We start from the raw sequence: 19,482 nt of genomic DNA, 5'->3' as shown, positions 1-19,482 counted from the left end.
AAGACAGGTGACTGTATCTTCTATGGAATGGTTAAGACAGGTGGCTGTGGCTGAGAGAATATATCTTCAATTAAATCATTTTTAAGACAGGTTGCTCTAGTCGAGAATTTATGTCTTCTATAATGGAATGGTGTTCTGTAAGACAAGTGGGTGTAATAGAGAGTTTTGTATTTTCATTTTTCTACCATAAAAATACATGCTTTAGGAAAATGACATAATTTTTTATCTAGGTTTATTATCCTTTCACAATGTTGAGTGGACCCATTTTTTTAATGAAGTTGACTTTTAGTGTTATGATCAGCTATAAATTTAATGCCAATGTGAAATACACCTGAAAAAAGGTCTCAAGTTTGTGACATAAAGTGCTAGTCTTGATTTTTTTATTATTTCCAGCAAGTGCTTATATTCTCAACGCAATCTCAAGACTGATCTCAGTGCTGTTGGCTCGGCTCAAGGGTCTGTAGCGTCTCTTATCTGGCACTTGGCAATACAGACTACCGTATTAGCCCTTCAGTCTCATTACTTGCTTTGTAAATATTTGCATTACTCTAGTGGATAAAATCGGATTAAGTTAACAGTCAGCTCTTGTTTTAGTTTTCGTTTTATTACCATTACCACTTTAACTTACTGACATTGGTAAACACTGTGAAAGCTTGTGGTTAAAAGACAGTCTATTAAAGTGTTAGAGTTCTAAAGAAGGAAGGTGGTCCAATGTCTGTCCAGGAATAAAACATTTCTGACAGGGTTATCATTTTGATTGAGATGAATTTAAAGAGGGAAACAGCAATGCTAAAGTGAGGATTTCTAAAAATAAAAGATGAATATAAAGAGTTTCGAAGGATATAGAAACAATTGGAAATAAGATGATTTCAACTTGAGGTTTGTACAAGCTGAAATAGTCATTTACAAAAAATCTTGAATAAACTTGAAATATTTCAAATTATAAATAAGGAAAATTGTTTATATTGAATTAATTGTATGTTTAATGCAATATAATTTTAATTTAGCAACAATTTGAACAAAAATTATCTCTGTATTCATTAAAATCCATTGTTTTTCTTAATTCTTGCAAAAAAAAATCATTGTAGCTAAAATGTGCAGATAAGGCATGAATCCTCAGTATTTTCTCTAACTCTTTTTCTAATTATTTCTATTTTCCGATACTTTACCAACTGGAAGCTATTTTTCTCATAATCTCACAAGAATGTTATTGCTTGCATACAGTTGTAAGCTATAAACATTTTGTTAGAGACTATGTTTTCTTTTGTGATTGTCCCAGTCAATTTGTCGACTCATTCATGTGTGATAAATATGTACTTGGGAAGATTACAAGTGGATTAGGCCCTGGCTTTCATTGCCCCAAGATATGATGAACTTTTAAATATATAGCATGAATACAAACAAGTGGGCAATGACTCCAGGAATAATGTGGACTGTCGTCAGCTAGAGATATATTTGACAGATAATAAAATAGCTCACCCAAATATGGTCAGTGATCACTCACGATAACATTGTTCGCCTATGAACTGAGAAGAATTGCGATTCACTACTAGAACATAAAACACTTTGTCACAAGAACGTGAAACATGTATCTGATGCAAGTAGAGTTTCACGAAAATACTAAATTACTTGTTCACGAAAATTGATCTTATTGAAATTCAAAGCGCTAACACTTTTATATATAATTTAATATTTACATATACACTTAATTTAACAACTTGCATCATCTATTATGCGGAATTCAAAATTGTTATTTGTCATTTTAAATGCTTTTAATTCAAGTGCATTGTAATTCAACTGTTTCATTGCGAAGTATTAAAATATTAAGAATTCAGTTGAATATTGTGGTGTATGAAGAACATGAATATTATATGATTATAACAATATTTTCCCTATATATTTACAGATAGACATCAAGACGCAAGGTGCAGCTATTACTGTCAGCCATTATAGATGAGCTGTAACACGGATCTCGTGCAGACATCTGTCAACAAGAACAGCTATTCCATCCAGATATATCTAACTACCCAAGAGACAAAAATATTTATTATGCTACCAGACAAAAATTACAACCTACTGTAATATCACTTATATATGCAAAACTCCAAAGTAACTTTAAAAGCTTTTTCTCAGAGAATAATAATCACAGCAGATTCAATGATCAATCTTTTCCGACAGGAACAAAAATCTCATTGTGAAACAGTTTGTTCAGAAAATAGCTTTTTGTGGGATGAAATTGAATTGAAATTTTAGACATATTTGTTCATACAGCAGCAGATGTTCTGACACTGGCATGTGAATAATTCAGATTGGATATTATTTATTATACTTGGGATTGGATTTGCTTTTATTGACTGGATTTTTTTTTTCACCTGTGGATACGTAAGATTATGTTATATGGGGAATCGTGACCAAATGAGGGTAAAGAAAAGTTTGTTTCAGCATGTAAGGATGAAAAGATTCAATCCCAGTGGTGCTACCTATCCAGATCCTTCTAAACCTCCCGATGGCGAGGTTCAAAATAATGTTACAGATGGATCTAAACGTGTTAAGACATCTACGTCATTCGAAAGCTTGTTTGACAGTGAGACTCTGAGTGATTTGACTATAAATGTGAACAATGGCCAATATGTGTTCAATGCTCATAAAATGATCCTTGGTCTGAAAAGTGATGTTCTGGCAGCCATGTTGAATGAACTGACGCCTGCGTCTTCAGAGGGCGAAAAACCCACCCTGTGTGTTCAGGAACAGCAAGAATGTGCTAACGTGTTTTCAAGATTTCTGTATTTCATATACAGTGGAACGGTATGGTTACATAGGGATTATGTAATAGCCTTACAGCGGCTGGCTGATAAATATGAAATTCAAGCGCTATTGCAACATTGTGAAAACTACATCACGCAGATTCTAAACAACACATTGGCAGGGTGCGACATCCCTACACGAGGATTTCCAGTTGAAACTGTATGCTTGCTTCAAGAAGATTCGTTACAATCTTCGGAAGTAAAGGATCTTGCATTTAAAGTGCTATGTCTGTGTTTCCGTGACTTAGCGTCATCAGAAAGATGGCCCCTGTGCTCCTGGCAACTAGTCTGTGATCTTCTCAAAAGTGAATACTGTCAAGCTGAAGAAAATGTTATTCTGACGTCTGCTACTGACTGGATGAAGAAAAATAATCTCAATGACAAAGCAAGGATTGAGGACATACTGATTAACATAAAATATCCCCTGCTACATAAAAGAGTGCTATATATGATGCAGAAAAATGGTGCATTTAAAAACTTTCCAAGAGTGCAGGAGTTGTTAAATAACGCTGTAAAGTATCACTGTTTCAAAGACATTCCAGAAGCACATGGGGACTTTGTTGGACCTCAGTTCACTCCGCGGAGGCGATTACCTCCAATTTTTGCAGGTGAAAACAACAACTATGCAGTTGAAGCTAGTCCAACATCTATGAGATACTCAGATACGTCAAGTCGGGAAGACATGTCATATCTCAGTTCTGCTGATGCCACCCTTATGAACGGGGCAGAGCCCCCTTATGACACTGGATCATTCTATGTTAACAAACCACCTAGATGATAAATATAAACTCGGAGAAGTAAATACTGTACTGTTTTTAACTGATGTGCTCTTATGGCCTTATTTTTAGCTCACCTGAGCACGAAGTGCTCAAAGGTGAGCTTTAGTGATCACCCTGTGTCCGGCGTCCGTCGTCGTCCGTCGTCCGTCCGTCCGTCCGTCCGTCCGTCGTCAACAATTTGACTGTTAACACTCTAGAGGTCACATTTTTGACCCAATCTTAATGAAACTTGGTCAGAATGTTACCCTCAATAAAATCTTGGACGAGTTCGATATTGGGTCATCTGGGGTCAAAAACTAGGTCATCAGGTCAAATCAAAGGAAAAGCTTGTTAACACTCTAGAGGTCACATTTTTGGCCCAATCTTAATGAAACTTGGTCAGAATGTTACCCTCAATAAAATCTTGGATGAGTTCGATATTAAGTCATCTGGGGTCAAAAACTAGGTCATCAGGTCAAATCAAAGGAAAAGCTTGTTAACACTCTAGAGGTCACAATTTTGGCCCAATCTTAATGAAACTTGGTCAGGATGTTACCCTCAATAAAATCTTGGACGAGTTCGATATTGGGTCATCTGGGGTCAAAAACTAGGTCACCAGGTCAAATCAAAGAAAAAGCTTGTTAACACTCTAGAGGTCACATTTTTGGCCCAATCTTAATGAAACTTGGTCAGAATGTTACCCTTAATAAAATCTTGGACGAGTTCGATATTTGGTTATCTGGGATCATAAACTAGGTCACCAGGTCAAATCAAAGGAAAAGCTTGTTAACACTGTTGAAGCCGCATTTATGACTGTATCTTCATGAAACTTGGTCAGATTGTTAATATTGATGATCTTAAGGTCCAGTTTGAATCTGGGTCATGTAGGATAAAAAACTAGGTCACCAAGCCAAATCAAATGAAAAGCTAGTTTACACTAGAGGCCACATTTATGACCATACCTTAATGAAACTTGGTCAAATCTTGATGATCTATAGCTCAAGTTCAAATCTGGGTTAGGTGGGGTCAAAAACTAGGTCACTAGGTCATATCAAAGGAAAAGCTTGTTAACACTCTAGAGGCCACATTTATGACTATATCTTCATGAAACTTAGTCAGAATGTTAAACTTGATGATCTTTAGGGCAATTTTGAATCTGGGTCATGTCGGGTCAAAAACTAGGTCACCGGGTCAAATCAAAAGAAAAGCTAATTAACACTGTAGAGGCCACGTTTATGACCATATCTTAATGAAACTTGGTCAGAATGTTAATCTTGATAATCTTTAGGTCAAGTTTAAATCTGGGTCAGATGGAGTCAAAAACTAGGTCACTAGGTCATATCAAAGGAAAAGCTTGTTAACACTCTAGAGGCCACATTTTTGACTATATCTTCATGAAACTTAGTCAGAATGTTAAACTTGATGGTCTTTAGGTCAAGTTCGAATCTGGGTCATGTCGGGTCAAAAACTAGGTCACGGGGGTCAATAAAAGGAATAGTTAGTTAACACTTTAGAGGCCACATTTATGACCATATCTTAATGAAACTTGGTCAGAATGTTAATCTTGATGATCTATAGGTCAAGTTTAAATCTGGGTCAGGTGTGTTAAAAAACTAGGTCACTAGGTCAAATCAAAGGAAAAGCTTGTTAAGACTCTAGAGGCCAGATTTATGACTGTATCTTCATGAAACTTAATCAGAATGTTAATCTTGATGATCTTTAGGTCAAGTTCGAATCTGGGTCATGTGGGGGCAAAAACTAGGTCACCGGGTCAAATCAAAGGAAAAGCTAGTTAACACTTTAGAGGCTACATTTATGACCATATCTTAATGAAACTTGGTCAGAATGTTGATCTTGATGATCTTTAGGTCAATAGGTCAGGTGAGCGATACAGGGCCTTCATGGCCCTCTTGTTTAACAATGTATTGTTGTTAAACAGAAAGAAAAATTAAACGAACTCTTTAAGCAATGTTGTAATGCTTCAGAAAATATTGTAAATTTTTTGACAAAACAAAGATAAAAAATAAATATCCTCATGAGACAATTTTCCTTAAATCTATCCCAGTGACCTACCTTTGTATGGGAGTTTACTATGGATAAGAAAAAGTCATAAATACTGGTCAACTTTAAGCAGGGTTTGATCAAATTAATCATGTCAGATTTTTGTTTTAAACTACAACATTTGACAGAATTTTGATTACAGTAAACAGACGTGTTTAAGAGGCCAAAAGGTTTTTCTCAAATTAGGCAGTATACTTATCAATAAGAAGCAAACAGTATCTAGATATGTTTGAGAAAAAGTCAACCTTGTGATCTTGATTTCTTTAAGCTATAAATAAACTTGATGGAAAGACAAACTCTGAATCTGACCAAATGGCCTTGCTGTTCCCCAGTTTACCCCAAAACCTATTTGAAAGCAATCAAAAAGGAATGTCATCAAAACAAAACGCATTCCCCATTAATACCATAGACAATTTCTGAATATCAATTAACTAGTATTTTACTTGTGTTCAATTCTGAGAAAGATCAGATAAAAAATGTAGCTGCTTGAGGGATTACATGACAACTGGACAGAAGCTTGAGCCCTTTTGACTGATCAGTAGATTATAAACTTCACACATGTACTTGGAAGCTTAGCTATTTCTATGACAATTCAATGAAAAACTAATTGTTAAGTATCTCAGCACATCAGTTAAAGACAGTCGGGTAGTGTATGTAAATGACCATTCTATTCACATGGATTGCATTTAATGTGCCATTGTAAGACTGGAAATAGTGCATAAGACATACTAATGTGAGCTGTCATGATAAATGGAGCCATAGCTGACTGAAATATTTTTTTCCTCTCTCCATGCGCATTAATTTTGATTTTCATCTTTTAGGGAAAACAAAAATGCATTACAACATATGATTTCGATGACTCTAAAAGTATTATTTCTACAGAGAAACATCGTCTTGAAAAATGGACCCTTTTACCACGACAGCTCACAACATTGCTAATTACCTTGTATTTCTAAGGTTCAGATTCTTGATCTCATCAAAATGCAAATAAGGCCAAAAATTTTCCTAGACAATATCTGAAAAATCACGAAATTTTCAGCTCTGATCTTGATAAGACAACAAAAACTTGATGTATAATTTGGTATTACATGTTTGCTGAAATTTTTTAGCTAATTTGATGACAATCTGTATCAAAGCGCTAGAAACACTGTGACTGCTGTGTAAAGCTTATTTCATAATGAGAGAAAAAAAAAAAAGATTTATTTCTGGCTATAAGTGTGCTAATTGTATTTTTCTGTATTCTTAATTGTATAAAAGTTTATCAGTCTCAAGCAGATTCAAACTAAAACATGCAGAAATATTGCTTTTTTTCGCCTGCATTTTGTCTGCAACTGTACGTACAACATGCATTGCTGATTACAGAAATATTGTGAAAGTTTTAATGTCATCACAATTATTCCACTATTGAAATTATGTTCTTGTTAATTTGTTCATTATCTTTTCCCATTTGTTACAAAAGAAAATCATTAAAGATTTGAAATATTATGATAAGAATTTATTTATCATCTTTAAGGGAAGGCCAATAAATAACAAGAGCACCGCCTTGCGGGTGCAGACACTCATCTGATTTTTTTGTCTCTGTATAGTAGAAATACTGTCCTACCCGTGTGTTTTTATATTTTCTAAGTCCAAAAGGTGCCATAATTCTTGCAAAAAGCAGGATGGAGGTATGTTTCTTGCTGTACAGAGTCAGCTTTTGATAGTGAACAAGTGTTGCAAGTTTTAAAGCAATAGCTTTGACAGTTTAGGAGAAAAGCTGACCTAAACACAAAACTTTACCAAGAAATCTGACTTTCTTAGTCCAAAAGGGGCCATAATTCTTTCAAAAAGCAATATGGAGTTACGGTACTTGCTGAGCTTAAGGGCTTGTTTAATTGATATAACTACAAAATTATATTTTTAAAATCCTGTTATTCAGAATGAGAGACTGTTTGAATATTGTGTTATACCCTGTACACACAAACAAAAATTTTCAGGAACGTCTCCTTTCCATGGGTATTTCTCTTTTTCCACAAACTATGGTCTGTTTTCAGCCATTATGTGACACTGAATGGTATTTGTACATTTATAGTGTTGTATATGACTGCTTGAAGAAAACAAGCAAATTCGATGAATTGGTATCCCCCGCCGAAAAGGGTTTGTGGTCAGGAATGGCAAACAAGAGGGCCATGATGGCCCTATATCGCTCACCTGAGTTTAATTGCTTTCTTGAAAAAAATTCTTTGCTAAAGCTAAACAAATAACCCCATGGGGTGGGGTCAATTTGACCCCGGAGGTAATGATTTGAACAAATTTTGTAGAAGTCTACTAGGCAATGCTACATGTCAAATATCTAAGATCTAAGCCTTCTGGTTTATTTTTAGAAATTTTCTGAAGATTTTCCTATGTAAAATCAAGTGACCCCTGGGGTGGGGTCAATTTTAAACCCGGGGGTCATGATTTGAACAAATTTTGTAGAGGTCCACTAGGCAATGCTACATATGAAATATCTAAGCTCTAGGCCTTCTGGTTTATTTTGAAGATTTTTCTATGTACAATCAAGTAATCCCATGGGGCGGGGTCAATTTGACCCCGGGGGTCATGATTTGAATAAATTTTGTAGAAGTCTACTAGGCAATGCTACATGTCAAATATCTAAGACCTAGGCCTTCTGGTTTATTTTTAGAAAATTTTTGAAGATTTTCCTATGTAAAATCAAGTGACCCCTGGGTGGGGTCAATTTTGACCCGGGGTCATGATTTGAACAAATTTTGTAGAGGTCCACTAGGCAATGCTACATGTCAAATATCTAAGCTCTAAGCCTTCTGGTTTATTTTTAGAAATTTTTTGAAGATTTTCCTATGTAAAATCAAGTGACCCCTGGGGCGACATCAATTTTGACCCTGGGGTCATGATTTGAACAATTTTAGTAGAGGTCCACTAGGCAATGCTACAAGTCAAATATCTAAGCTCTAGGGCTTCTGGTTTTTGAGAAGAAGATTTTTTAAGATTTTCCTATGTAAAATCAAGTGACCCCCTGGGCGTGGTCAATTTTGACCCTGGGGTCATGATTTGAACAAACTTGGTAGAGGTCCACTAGGCAATGCTTCACACCAAATATCTAAGCTCTAGGGCTTCTGGTTTTTGAGAAGAAGATTTTTAAAGTTTTTACTTTTGGTTGCCATGGCAACCAGAATTCTGTATGGAATTCAATTCTTTGAACAATTTTTAAAGAAGACCATCCAAGGAACAACCCTGTGAAGTTTCATCAAAATTGGCCTGTTGGTTTAGGAGGAGATGTTGTTTAAAGGAAAGTGTGGATGGACGGACGGACGACGGACGGACGGACGGACGGACGGACGGACGGACGGACGCCGGACGGTGAGTGATCACAATACCTCACCCTGAGCACTTTGTGCTCAGGTGAGCTAAAAAATATATCTGGCAAAAAGTTAAGGATATTACTAAGAAGCAAATAATTTCATTTGTCAAGATCAATTTAACAGAAAATGAATGCTATTTTTTGGTTGGGGAAGAGGGGGCAGCAGGGGTGACTGGGTGAGGGTACAAAACATCGATTATGATTGTCATTGATCATCGATGTTGATTATAAATATTGAAATATTGATGGAAAATTAAAAATTAAAAAAAAAAAAAAAAAATGGTGGGGTGGGGGGGGGGGGATGACTTGGTGGAGGAGTGAGGTGGGGGAACAGTACAACTTTGCATGTTGATAAATATTCATGGAAGGTTTGAAATAATAATTATAAAAAGGAAAGAATTTTTTATTTTTTTGGGGGATGGGGGGGTTGGGAGGGGGAGGGGTGTGACGAAGGCAAGGTGGTGACCAGGTGTGGGTACACAACTTCACATGTTTATACTAAATGTTCATGGAAAAGAATGAAAGAAGTTTTATGAAATTCTACCAATTGGTTGGTTTGTTATGTACAAATCTGTAGATTTTCAAACAATTAAAGGGCAATAACTCTAAGGAAAATTGACCAATTGAAAAAAAAATGACAGACATCATCGAAGTATGTTGGTTCATATTTATTCTAAGTTTCATGAAATTCCACCAGCTTGTTACTGAGAAATGGCTGCAGATGTGGATTTTTCATTTAATCAAGGGCAATAACTCTAAGGGAAATCGACCAATCCAAAAAAAACCTTGATGGGCATCATTGCAGTATGTTGGTTCATATTTATTTTAAGTTTCATGAAATTCTACCTGCTAGTTACTGAGAAATGGCTGCGGACGGACATTTTTGGGCATTTTTCATTAAATCAAGGGCAATAACTCTAAGGGAAATTGACCAATCCAAAAGGAAACTTGACGGGCATCATCGCAGTATGTTGATTCATGTTTATTTCAAGTTTCATGAAATTCTACCAGCTAGTTACTGAGAAATGGCTGCGGACGGACGGACGGACGCACGCACACACGGACGCGACGGACGGACAACGCCATTTCAATACCCCCCTCCCGATTTCATCGGCGGGGGATAAAAAGAGTATTTTCTACATTTTTACTGGCCTAAGACTAAGTATGAAAAAAGCTCTGGTAGTCCATCTCCATTTTTCAGTCTTTCTCTCTTACAAATGTTACAAATCAACATTGAAATTTATTATGCCTCTGTCAGAAAGGGGTAAAACATCTAAAGTAGCTCACAGCTTTAAATTTAACAGGAGACAGGATTCTTAAGCTGGAAAATTGTTTGGAGACTTTCTGGATATCTGAACAATTAACATCTTGTTCCCCTTAAATTAGGTGAATACAATTTATGTATTTCAACTGCATTTCTCATGAAGATTTCATCTGCAAGAAAGCTGGCACCAAGACTATGAATCAAACATAATTATTACACGACTTTTATAAATCACTGCTTTATGACTGGTCTTAAGTTCAACATCATATTTCACTTGGCAAAATTCAAAACTTGAAAAAAAAAACAACAAACAGTTTATTTATAAATTTCTAATGACGTCATGTAATAAAGCACTTATTGAATGAATGGCTGCTCAGTCAATAGCCAAAACTATTGACCTTGATTTTTTTACCTTTGGCAATAGTTTCGACTACTGACGGCAAGTATATACAATAAGCATTATAGTATATTTTGACATTCTCAATGTTCCCTAATTTCAGTCTATATTCTTTTTTTCATTGCCATTCTTCCACTTCCAATCCCAGTAAATTAAGTTCAGATATTATTTCTGTCTAGTAACACATTCCTTTAAGGCCTTATAAGTGTCAAAACGCCTTTCGATACAATATAGACACAGAATGTATGACATATGCTGGAGAATTTTACGAGAACTTTCCTAATCAACAACATTCTGGAAACAGCCTCACAATGCTCATAACATAAAAACCTTTTATGTTATTACAGGATGTGATTTCCATTTTTACCTCATTTTAACATTGAAGACGAAATATAAAGCAACATTAAGTAAATTCGCGAGAAACTGAGTCACGCAAGAAAGTGTAAGGAAATCGTTGTTTATTGTCCTTAAACAATATTTCAAACATAAACTATCTTGTCTTGTCAGAATTCCACATTTAGAATACAAATTTTCCAAGATAAATGTGTAACAATTTAAGGATAAATGCATGAAGAGTAGAGTAAAGAACTCTTTAATCGTCATAGATGGCAGCTGATCTGAATCATTTAGAAACATACTGCTTAAGTTCATGTTTCAATCTCCATATATGGTGCTAATATAATTAAGTTTCCTCTTCCAATTCCAGGAAAAGACATGCCCAAAAGGAGAAACCAAAGTAACAGGGAATATTAAAACTCTGATCCAGATTATTTTCTTCTTCTTGTGCACTTGCACAAGACTTATGGTTATTGAAAAGGTAAAACAAGAGCACCGCCTTGCGGGTGCTGACGCTCATCTGATTTTTTTTGTATAATAGAAAAATTGTCCTACCCATGATTTTCTAAGTCCAAAAAGGGCCATAATTCTTGCAAAAAACAGGATGGAGTTATGTTTCTTGATGTACAGAGTCAGCTTATGATGGTGAACAAGTGTTGCATGTTTTAAAGAAATAGCTTTGATAGTTTATGAGAAAAGCTGACCTAAACATAAAACTTAACCAAGAAATTTGATTTTCTAAGTCCAAAAGGGGCAATAATTCTTGAAACAAGAGCTGTCTCCATAGGATGACACATGCCCCCGATGGCACTTTGAATGAATAGTTATGGCCGATGTTAGAGTTAAGGACCTTTGACCTACGGACCTGGGTCTTGCGCGCGACAAGTCGTCTTACTGTGGTACACATTCATGCCCAATAATTTTAAAATCCATGCATGAATGACAAAGATATGGACCGGACACGCCCATCAATGCACTATCATGAAATATGACCTTTAACGTCTAAGTGTGACCTTGACCTTTGAGCTACGGACCTGGGTCTTGCGCATGACAGGTCATCTTACTGTGGTACACATTCATGCCAAGTTATTTGAAAATCCATCCATGGATGACAAAGATATGGAACGGACACGAATGCACTATCATGAAAAATGACCTTTAAAGTCTAAGTGTGACCTTGACCTTTGAGCTATGGACCTGGGTCTTGCGCACAACACGTCGTCTTACTGTGGTACACATTCATGCCAAGTTATTTGAAAATCCATCCATCGATGACAAAGATATGGACCAGACACGAAAATTGCGGACAGACTGACAGACGGTTCAAAAACTATATGCCTCCCTTCGGGGGCATAAAAAGCAGGATGGAGTTACATTTCTTGATGTACAGGATCAGCTTATGATGGTGAACAAGTGTTGCTAGTTTCAAAGCAATAGATTTGATAGTTTAGGAGAAAAGTTGACCTAAACATAAAACTTAACCAAGAAATCTGACATTTCCAACTCCAAAAGGGGCCATAATTCTTGCAAAAAGCAGGATGGAGTTATGTTTCTTGCTGTACAGGGTCAGCTATTGATGGTGAACAAACGTTCCAAGTTTCAAAGCAATACCTTTGATAGTTTAGGAGAAAAGCTGACCTAAACATAAAACTTAACCAGGCAGCGCCGACGCCAACGCCGACACCGATCAAGTGATGACAATAACTCATCATTTTTTTCCCAAAAATCAGATGAGCTAAAAATGATCACTTTTAAGGTAGTTCTGCATGTTTGGAACTAGTATTGTTTTTACAATGCAGAATTTTATCTTATTTTCTGGGGCATTATTTTGTCCAAAGGAAATTCAGTCAATAGAAAAAGACAGGGTTGTTTGCTTGATCTTCTCTTAGGCCGATTTCCACCAGTCAATTTTCACAACAGGCTTCCATAGGTAAACTGCATTTTTAATAGAAAATGTTTTTTAAGATTTTAATGAAACTTTTCATTGTTGTAGATATATCTATTTTCAATCATATGGTCAAATAAAATCTGTAGGGCCATGTGCTTAATTTTTTACAAGTTACAAGTTCCTTATTTTATGTTTAATGCTATTTCTTTCATCAAGATTACCTTAGTATATAACTGACAAAATTAACTTTAAGAAAGACAGCTAGCCCTGGCTGTATTCATCAAGATTACCTTAGTATATAATTGTCAAAACTAACTTTAAGAAAGACACCTCAGCTAGCCCTGGCTGTATTCATCAAGATTACCTTAGTATATAATTGTCAAAATTAACTTTAAGAAAGACAGCTAGCCCTGGCTGTATTCATCAAGATTACCTTAGTATATAATTGTCAAAATTAAAAGACAGCTAGCCCTGACTGTATTAACACTAGATATAATGGGATATAAAATAGCTATACTAATTGTATATTTTTAACAGCTACCAGGCATTGTTCTAAGTTTTCAAGATAAAGGATATTACACAGTCACTTCTATTCATTTAAATATGCAGATCTAAACCTTAATAAATGATGCCACAAAATTGCATGAGCCACAAAAACAGAGAAAACACCAATTAATATTCAATATTCAAAAGCATAGAATAGATGATGTATTCATAGAAACATATATGGGTAAAATATGAACCATTCTTGAATTTAGCAGGCTATTTACATGAAAATGAAGGCCCTATATAATCCCCAGTTCAGTGCATTATAAATTATGCATAAAATAATAATTAAGACAGAAAGGAAAATTAATGCAAAAATGGCATTAATTATATCTTTTTATTCCTTATATATCAGTTAAAGTAATTAAATACCAGGCGCCATACATCAACTTTGGTAATAAAGTCATGTCACATACAGTCGTGCATAACAACAAATGACTAAATGAACTCATACTTTTACCCAATGACTTCACATTTACGGTATGTACTTTGATAAAACTACATCAGTCCTCTTCCATATTTATTAAATATGTTTCTTTTTTTTTTTTTTAATCAAGAGGAACCTTAAGAGCCTGCATGGCTCTCCTGAACTATCGTAGTTCCTATCCCAGATAACCTAGCATCAAATTTGGCCTAGATTGCATTCAAACGCTCTGTCCAGAATTGTTCATGTAAATCTGGCAAATCATTATCCAAGTTTTTCAATAATCTGACTCGCTGTCTGAGTTTATCCAATCCTATCCTAAATGTAAGCTGCGTTTTCAAAAAGCAAAATCATGCCCCCGGGGGTGTATGACCAATGAAGTTGTTTTCTGAGGTTTTAAATCATATGAAGGTCAAAGTCATCTATATATAGGTCAGTTTGTAGGTCTTCTTACAAGGTTTCTTGAGTGTGGGTCATCAATGTGGACTGTAGGACCAAAATGTTGTTTATTAAGGTTTTAAGTTTGAAGGTGAAGATCAAGGTCATCTATATTAGGTCAGTTTGTAGGTCTTGCCACAAGGCTTAATGAGTGTGAGTATTGACTATATTGGGTCTTTTATGTGGGCTGTAGGACCTAAAATGTTGTTTTAAAGGTTTTGAAATTGAAGGTGAAGGTCATTATGAGGTTCAATGTCATCTATATACAGGTCAGTTTGTTGGGCTTGCCACTTGATTATGATCATGAACTAAATCAGGTCATTAATGTGTGCTGTAGGTGAAACAATAAATCTGGTTCATATGGATAGACAGACAGTTCAAATGCTATATGCCTGCAGGCATAAAAATTGTGATTTTCCTTCCCAAATGGGAAGCAAATTAGTATTAAGTTTCACATTTGGGAAGTAGGAATAAACCCAATAATTATTTCCTGAAAGAGAAGTTTTTCTGCTGCCTAGTGGCCTAGTTTTTGACCTAGTTGACCTAGGATGTATGAAGATCAGGTAGCAGGTTTCTAAGATTTGACCTAGCAACCTATTCTTTGACTCTAAATGACCCATTTTGAACTCATCCCAGATTTAACTAAGCAAAACCTTCTGATAATTAAGTTTCATTAAGATTGGGCAACAACCGAGACCTCTAGCGTGTTAACATTAAAATGTTAATGGATCTTAGACACTTTGTACTCTAGTGACCTAAAAACCATAAAACAGTTGGTATACATGTAATTTAGAATCAAAAGTTACTGTCTTTTAATATCACTTTTATCTGGCAAGGCATATATGGGCCAGAAGTGCCAGAGTCATTATTATCCCTTAAGGGAAAGAACTCTTAAAAACCTTCATTAGATTTTGATTGCAACCAGTTATTCCCAAAGCCAGACATTATTTGATTTCTGATTATTCTGTTACTTCTTGAGAAACTTACTTTATGAGGAAAGACTGACCCAGAAAGAACCACTCTGTTGTGTAACAAAATATATTTTGTATGATGTTTCTGGCAAACATAGCAAGTACTTACTACTCACCTAATTGCCTCCTCACCCCAGGGAATTATGTTTCTCTATGTATTACTGTAGTTAATGAGATCTGCATTTCTTCATACAGGAACAGGTCTTCAAGTGTTTTGTTGTGTGAGCATTTTTATTTGTGGGACATTTTCAGGACAGTGTCTGGACACAATCTGAATCTAAGCTTAAGAAGGATCAGACGTTCAAGTCTGGTCCTATTCTCAAAACTGAAATAATCTCTAAATTTTGATACATTGAAAGTTGATCCAGATCTGTTTTATAATGCATGTTGCATGTTTTTCTTAGGTATGCACTCGCTATAAAACTTGGATGGGACATTGCTCTTACAAAGTCTGCTCTATGCCAGGCAAAGTCTGCTGTATGTCAGGCAAAGTCTGCTCTATGCCAGGCAAAGTCTGCTCTATGGCAGGCAAAGTCTGTTCTATGCCAAGCAAAGTCTGCTTTATGTCAGGAAAAGTCTGCTCTATGTCTGACAGCCTGTGCTCTATGGCAGGCAAAGTCTGCTCTGTGCTCCATGCCAGGCAAAGCTTGCTCTATGGCAGGCAGTCTGTTCTATGTCAATCAAACTGAGCTCTATGCCAGGCAAGGTCTGTTCTATGCCAGGCAAAGTCTGCTTTATGCCAGGTACAGTCTGCTCTACGCCAGGCAACGTCTGCTCTGTGCTCTATGCCAGGCAAAGCTTACTATGCCAGGCAAAGGTTGCTCTATACAAGGCAAAGTGTGCTCTATGTCAGGCAAAGTGTGCTCTATGCCAGGCAAAGTCTTCTCTATTCCAGGCAAAGTCTGGTCTATATCAGGCAAAATCTGCTCTATAACAGGTACAGTCTGCTCTATGCCGGGCAAAGTCAGCTCTATGCCAGGCAAAGTCTACGCTACACCAGGTACAGTCTGCCCTATGCTAGGAAAATCCTGCACTATGCTAAATGTCAGGCAGTCTGCTCTGTGCCAGACAATGTCTGCTCTATGCCAGGCAAAGTTTAATATGCAAGGTAAAGTCTGCTTTATGCTAGGCAAAGTCTGCCTTATGCTAGGCAAGTTCTGCTACACAACAGGCAACAGAACTCAGCATCATACTGGGTACTGTAGTCAGTGCTGTGTCTATCACATTCCAACAATAAAATCAAAGATCCTTAAAAATGTAATGCTTCCATTTCTAAATCCAATCGTGAACATCTCTGGAGGCCAAATTGAAATGGTGTTAACTTCTTATTAAATGTGAAAGAAACATTGGTGCTAGAAAACAAGTTAGCATTATCCAATATTCATCAAAAAAACCTCAGATCTCCAATAGCAATCGTGGTATACATGGGGAAAGGCACGATACCATTACAGTATAGATTATATAAAAGATATACAAGCAATCAACAAAATTACCTACTTCCATTTGATAATTTATAATGAAATTGCATGTGAAAAACAATTACGAGATGACAGTGTCATGTTGAGATATGCACATAACATTCTAGTTCTCCTCCTCTGAGTTTGAGATCGGGAAAAATCTTCAAAATATATCAGTTTTGCGCAATTTTGCCGTCTCGTACTTCAATACCAATGGTATTTTGCCACTGGGGATTTATGAATTTCTTCCCAATTTAGAAAACACATAATGCATTCTTTCCTAAACATTAAACTGCAAAAAGCTAACATAATACAATTTCAATCCATCATTTTCAAATTCTTACATTAATGGACGCCTTGAGGATTGTTTGCACAGCTTCCAAGTACAATTTAAAGCAATTATATTTCTAAGGAGTCTAGTGTTATGACTTTCATCATGTCTGTCACCTGGTTACAGTCATAAAACCAGAGTCTGGAGACTGGTCTATATTAGCTGTGTCTAAAAATGCCTTTACTATATTACATTCTTAGAACATTGAAATGGCTGGTGATGAAAGATGAATTTTCAAACTTCTGGTTAAAATTAACTAAATTGTATCTGCTTGTTAGGGCTTCTTATAGGCCAGGTGAACTTGCTATTTGTATTTGAAGAAATTTGATAGCAGCCAATGCACAATGATGTCTCCCATATAACTGCATAAAATTTTGGGTCATTAAAATGGTAGTGTTTTAAAGCATTTCAATTTAAAGTAACAGCTGCTGGTGTTCCTGGGTTATCTAATCTTGCTTGTTCTCTGCAAGTAAGTGCCAACTTCCCCACTTGAATCACAGGTGGATGGAAAGTCTTCTGTCAAAGTGTTCCTTGCTCTACTTTTATGACTAACCAGGTTGACTATCATTAGAAGTTTATAATAAGGACAAAGTTGTATTGACTCCCATGAAATAGAATGAGAAAATATAATGTTAAAGTACACATTACAACATAGAAAGAGAAAGTACCATGCCACAATATGTATTATTCATGCAATTTTAAGAGAAAATATAATGTTCAATATGTATTTTAATTATAACAGAAAATATAATATTCACGCATGTATTATTATTGTGAGGGAAGTTTTATTTCAAAACACCTCAGTTGGTACTGACTAAAATAAACAATGTTTTTCATTGGATCAGAAATTATTAAGCATTCAATGCTTTTATAGTACATATAAGAAAGGTTTGGTGCACATTGAGATACTTTATACTAAATATGTGTAACCACTACTGTGTAAATAGAATGGTCTGTGAAAATAAAACGCATTAACAATATTATTACTTAAATAATTGTGCTTCATAAAAATAAAACCTTTCCAAAAATGTGCACAAGAATTTCCCAAAAAAAAAAAAAAACAAATTCACAGAAGTTCACCAAAAGGGAAAAGTAGAAGCTCTCCGTTATAACTGATTTCTGTTCAAAGTAATGCTCCTGAAAGATATAAATATTATTAACGAAGCATTATATGAGAATTTTAACACCCAAACTGGAGCCTCTTACAAAGCTGGAATGAATCTGACAATTTTTCTCAGACACCTCTGTTCTGCAACAAATGAAAACTTGTAATGTTCCATTATATAGAAACTTCTCCATTTCCTTTAGCTTTTAATTGAATGAAAGCCAGGAAACATAAAAGCTATGCTCTTTACCATGTTAGCCCCTTGGACAGAAAAATGGTAACAGTCTGCTATGGTCATCTTTATACCTGAGTTACAGAGGCAATTAGACTGAAAACAGCCATGGAGCAAAATGACATTTTCCTTTCATCCAACCCTCACATTGCAGCAATATCACATTCCATTACATTTTCATAGTTACTTTATAACGTTGCTAATATTTTCTCTAAAATGGAAGGGAGAACAAACCAATAAATTAATAGTTGAGACATTTATATCATTTATAAATCTCCATTACAAAAGATTCAAACCAAACAGTATCCTAACTATTTGTCACAGCCATACTTAACAAACCATTAATATCTTCCTTCACTGCATTTTTACTGTTTACTTTATGAGAGAGCAACATTAAAAGATCATAAAATATATTGTAATCAAAGAGCAAAGGAAATCTAGGAGCAAAAGTTACAATTCCAAAAGCTAATTAGGCCAAAATGTCATCTGCTTTATTGTTTGACATTCCATAAAAGAAGATTTTTCTCAAAATGCCTAAAAATATGTTTGTTTCTGATAACAACTAACATGACCAAAAACTGTGTAAAGTAGGAAGTAGATATATGGGAAATCTTTTTTGCTCCTTGATCTTTTTTTGCGGTAGGTCTACTGAGATCACTTTTGTTGTTAATGTACCTCACATCTCACATGCTTTTAACATTTTTACTGGGTTTATAGTATCCAACTTATTATCCAATGGGTTCAACATTAATAATTATTTTATTAATACATGTATCTAAATTATTTTTGTTTCATCTGAAAACAATTGTCAATAAGAATGAAGGGGTTTAAAAAATCCTTTTATATCCATCTGAGGTATCAATGAGTGATCAATGATACCCCCTGATGCAGCTTTCATACTGGGCAGAAAAATGTTGTTTTCATGATTTTTGACCACTAAATGTCATCTTGACCTTGGTATTAGAAATCTGGATCAAGCACTCTGCTAGTTTTCGCGATGAAAGAACAATTGACCTAAGTTTCATGAAAATCCTTCCAGAATTCAGAGACACAAAGCAGATTTTAAGTTCAGCTATCTGACCTTTGACTTGACCTTAAACATAGTGACC

At 35.5% G+C, this 19,482-nt stretch overlaps 2 protein-coding genes across 6 annotated transcripts in view; one reads left to right on the top strand and one right to left on the bottom strand.

Annotated features, from left to right (window-relative positions):
* The window catches only part of LOC123563531 (BTB/POZ domain-containing protein 17-like), a 33,266-nt gene extending 29,620 nt beyond the window's left edge, over positions 1 to 3,646 (top strand). For 3 of the 4 annotated variants that reach the window (XM_045356378.2, XM_045356375.2, XM_045356376.2), the window contains exon 2: positions 1,907 to 3,646. In XM_045356378.2, coding sequence (XP_045212313.2) covers positions 2,398 to 3,582 — 1,185 coding nt within the window. In that variant the 5' untranslated portion in view covers positions 1,907 to 2,397 and the 3' untranslated portion in view covers positions 3,583 to 3,646. Of the gene's footprint in view, positions 1 to 466; positions 880 to 1,906 lie in introns of those variants that run through there. The other variant, XM_045356377.2, reaches the window with a different exon arrangement.
* LOC123563530 (uncharacterized) overlaps positions 1 to 19,482 on the bottom strand; it is a 234,387-nt gene that overhangs the window by 74,309 nt on the left and 140,596 nt on the right. The window lies entirely within an intron of this gene.

This window comes from Mercenaria mercenaria, chromosome 2 (genome assembly GCF_021730395.1).
Source record: "Mercenaria mercenaria strain notata chromosome 2, MADL_Memer_1, whole genome shotgun sequence".
NCBI lineage: Eukaryota > Metazoa > Mollusca > Bivalvia > Venerida > Veneridae > Mercenaria > Mercenaria mercenaria.
This window is presented reverse-complemented; position numbering and strand designations above follow the sequence as displayed.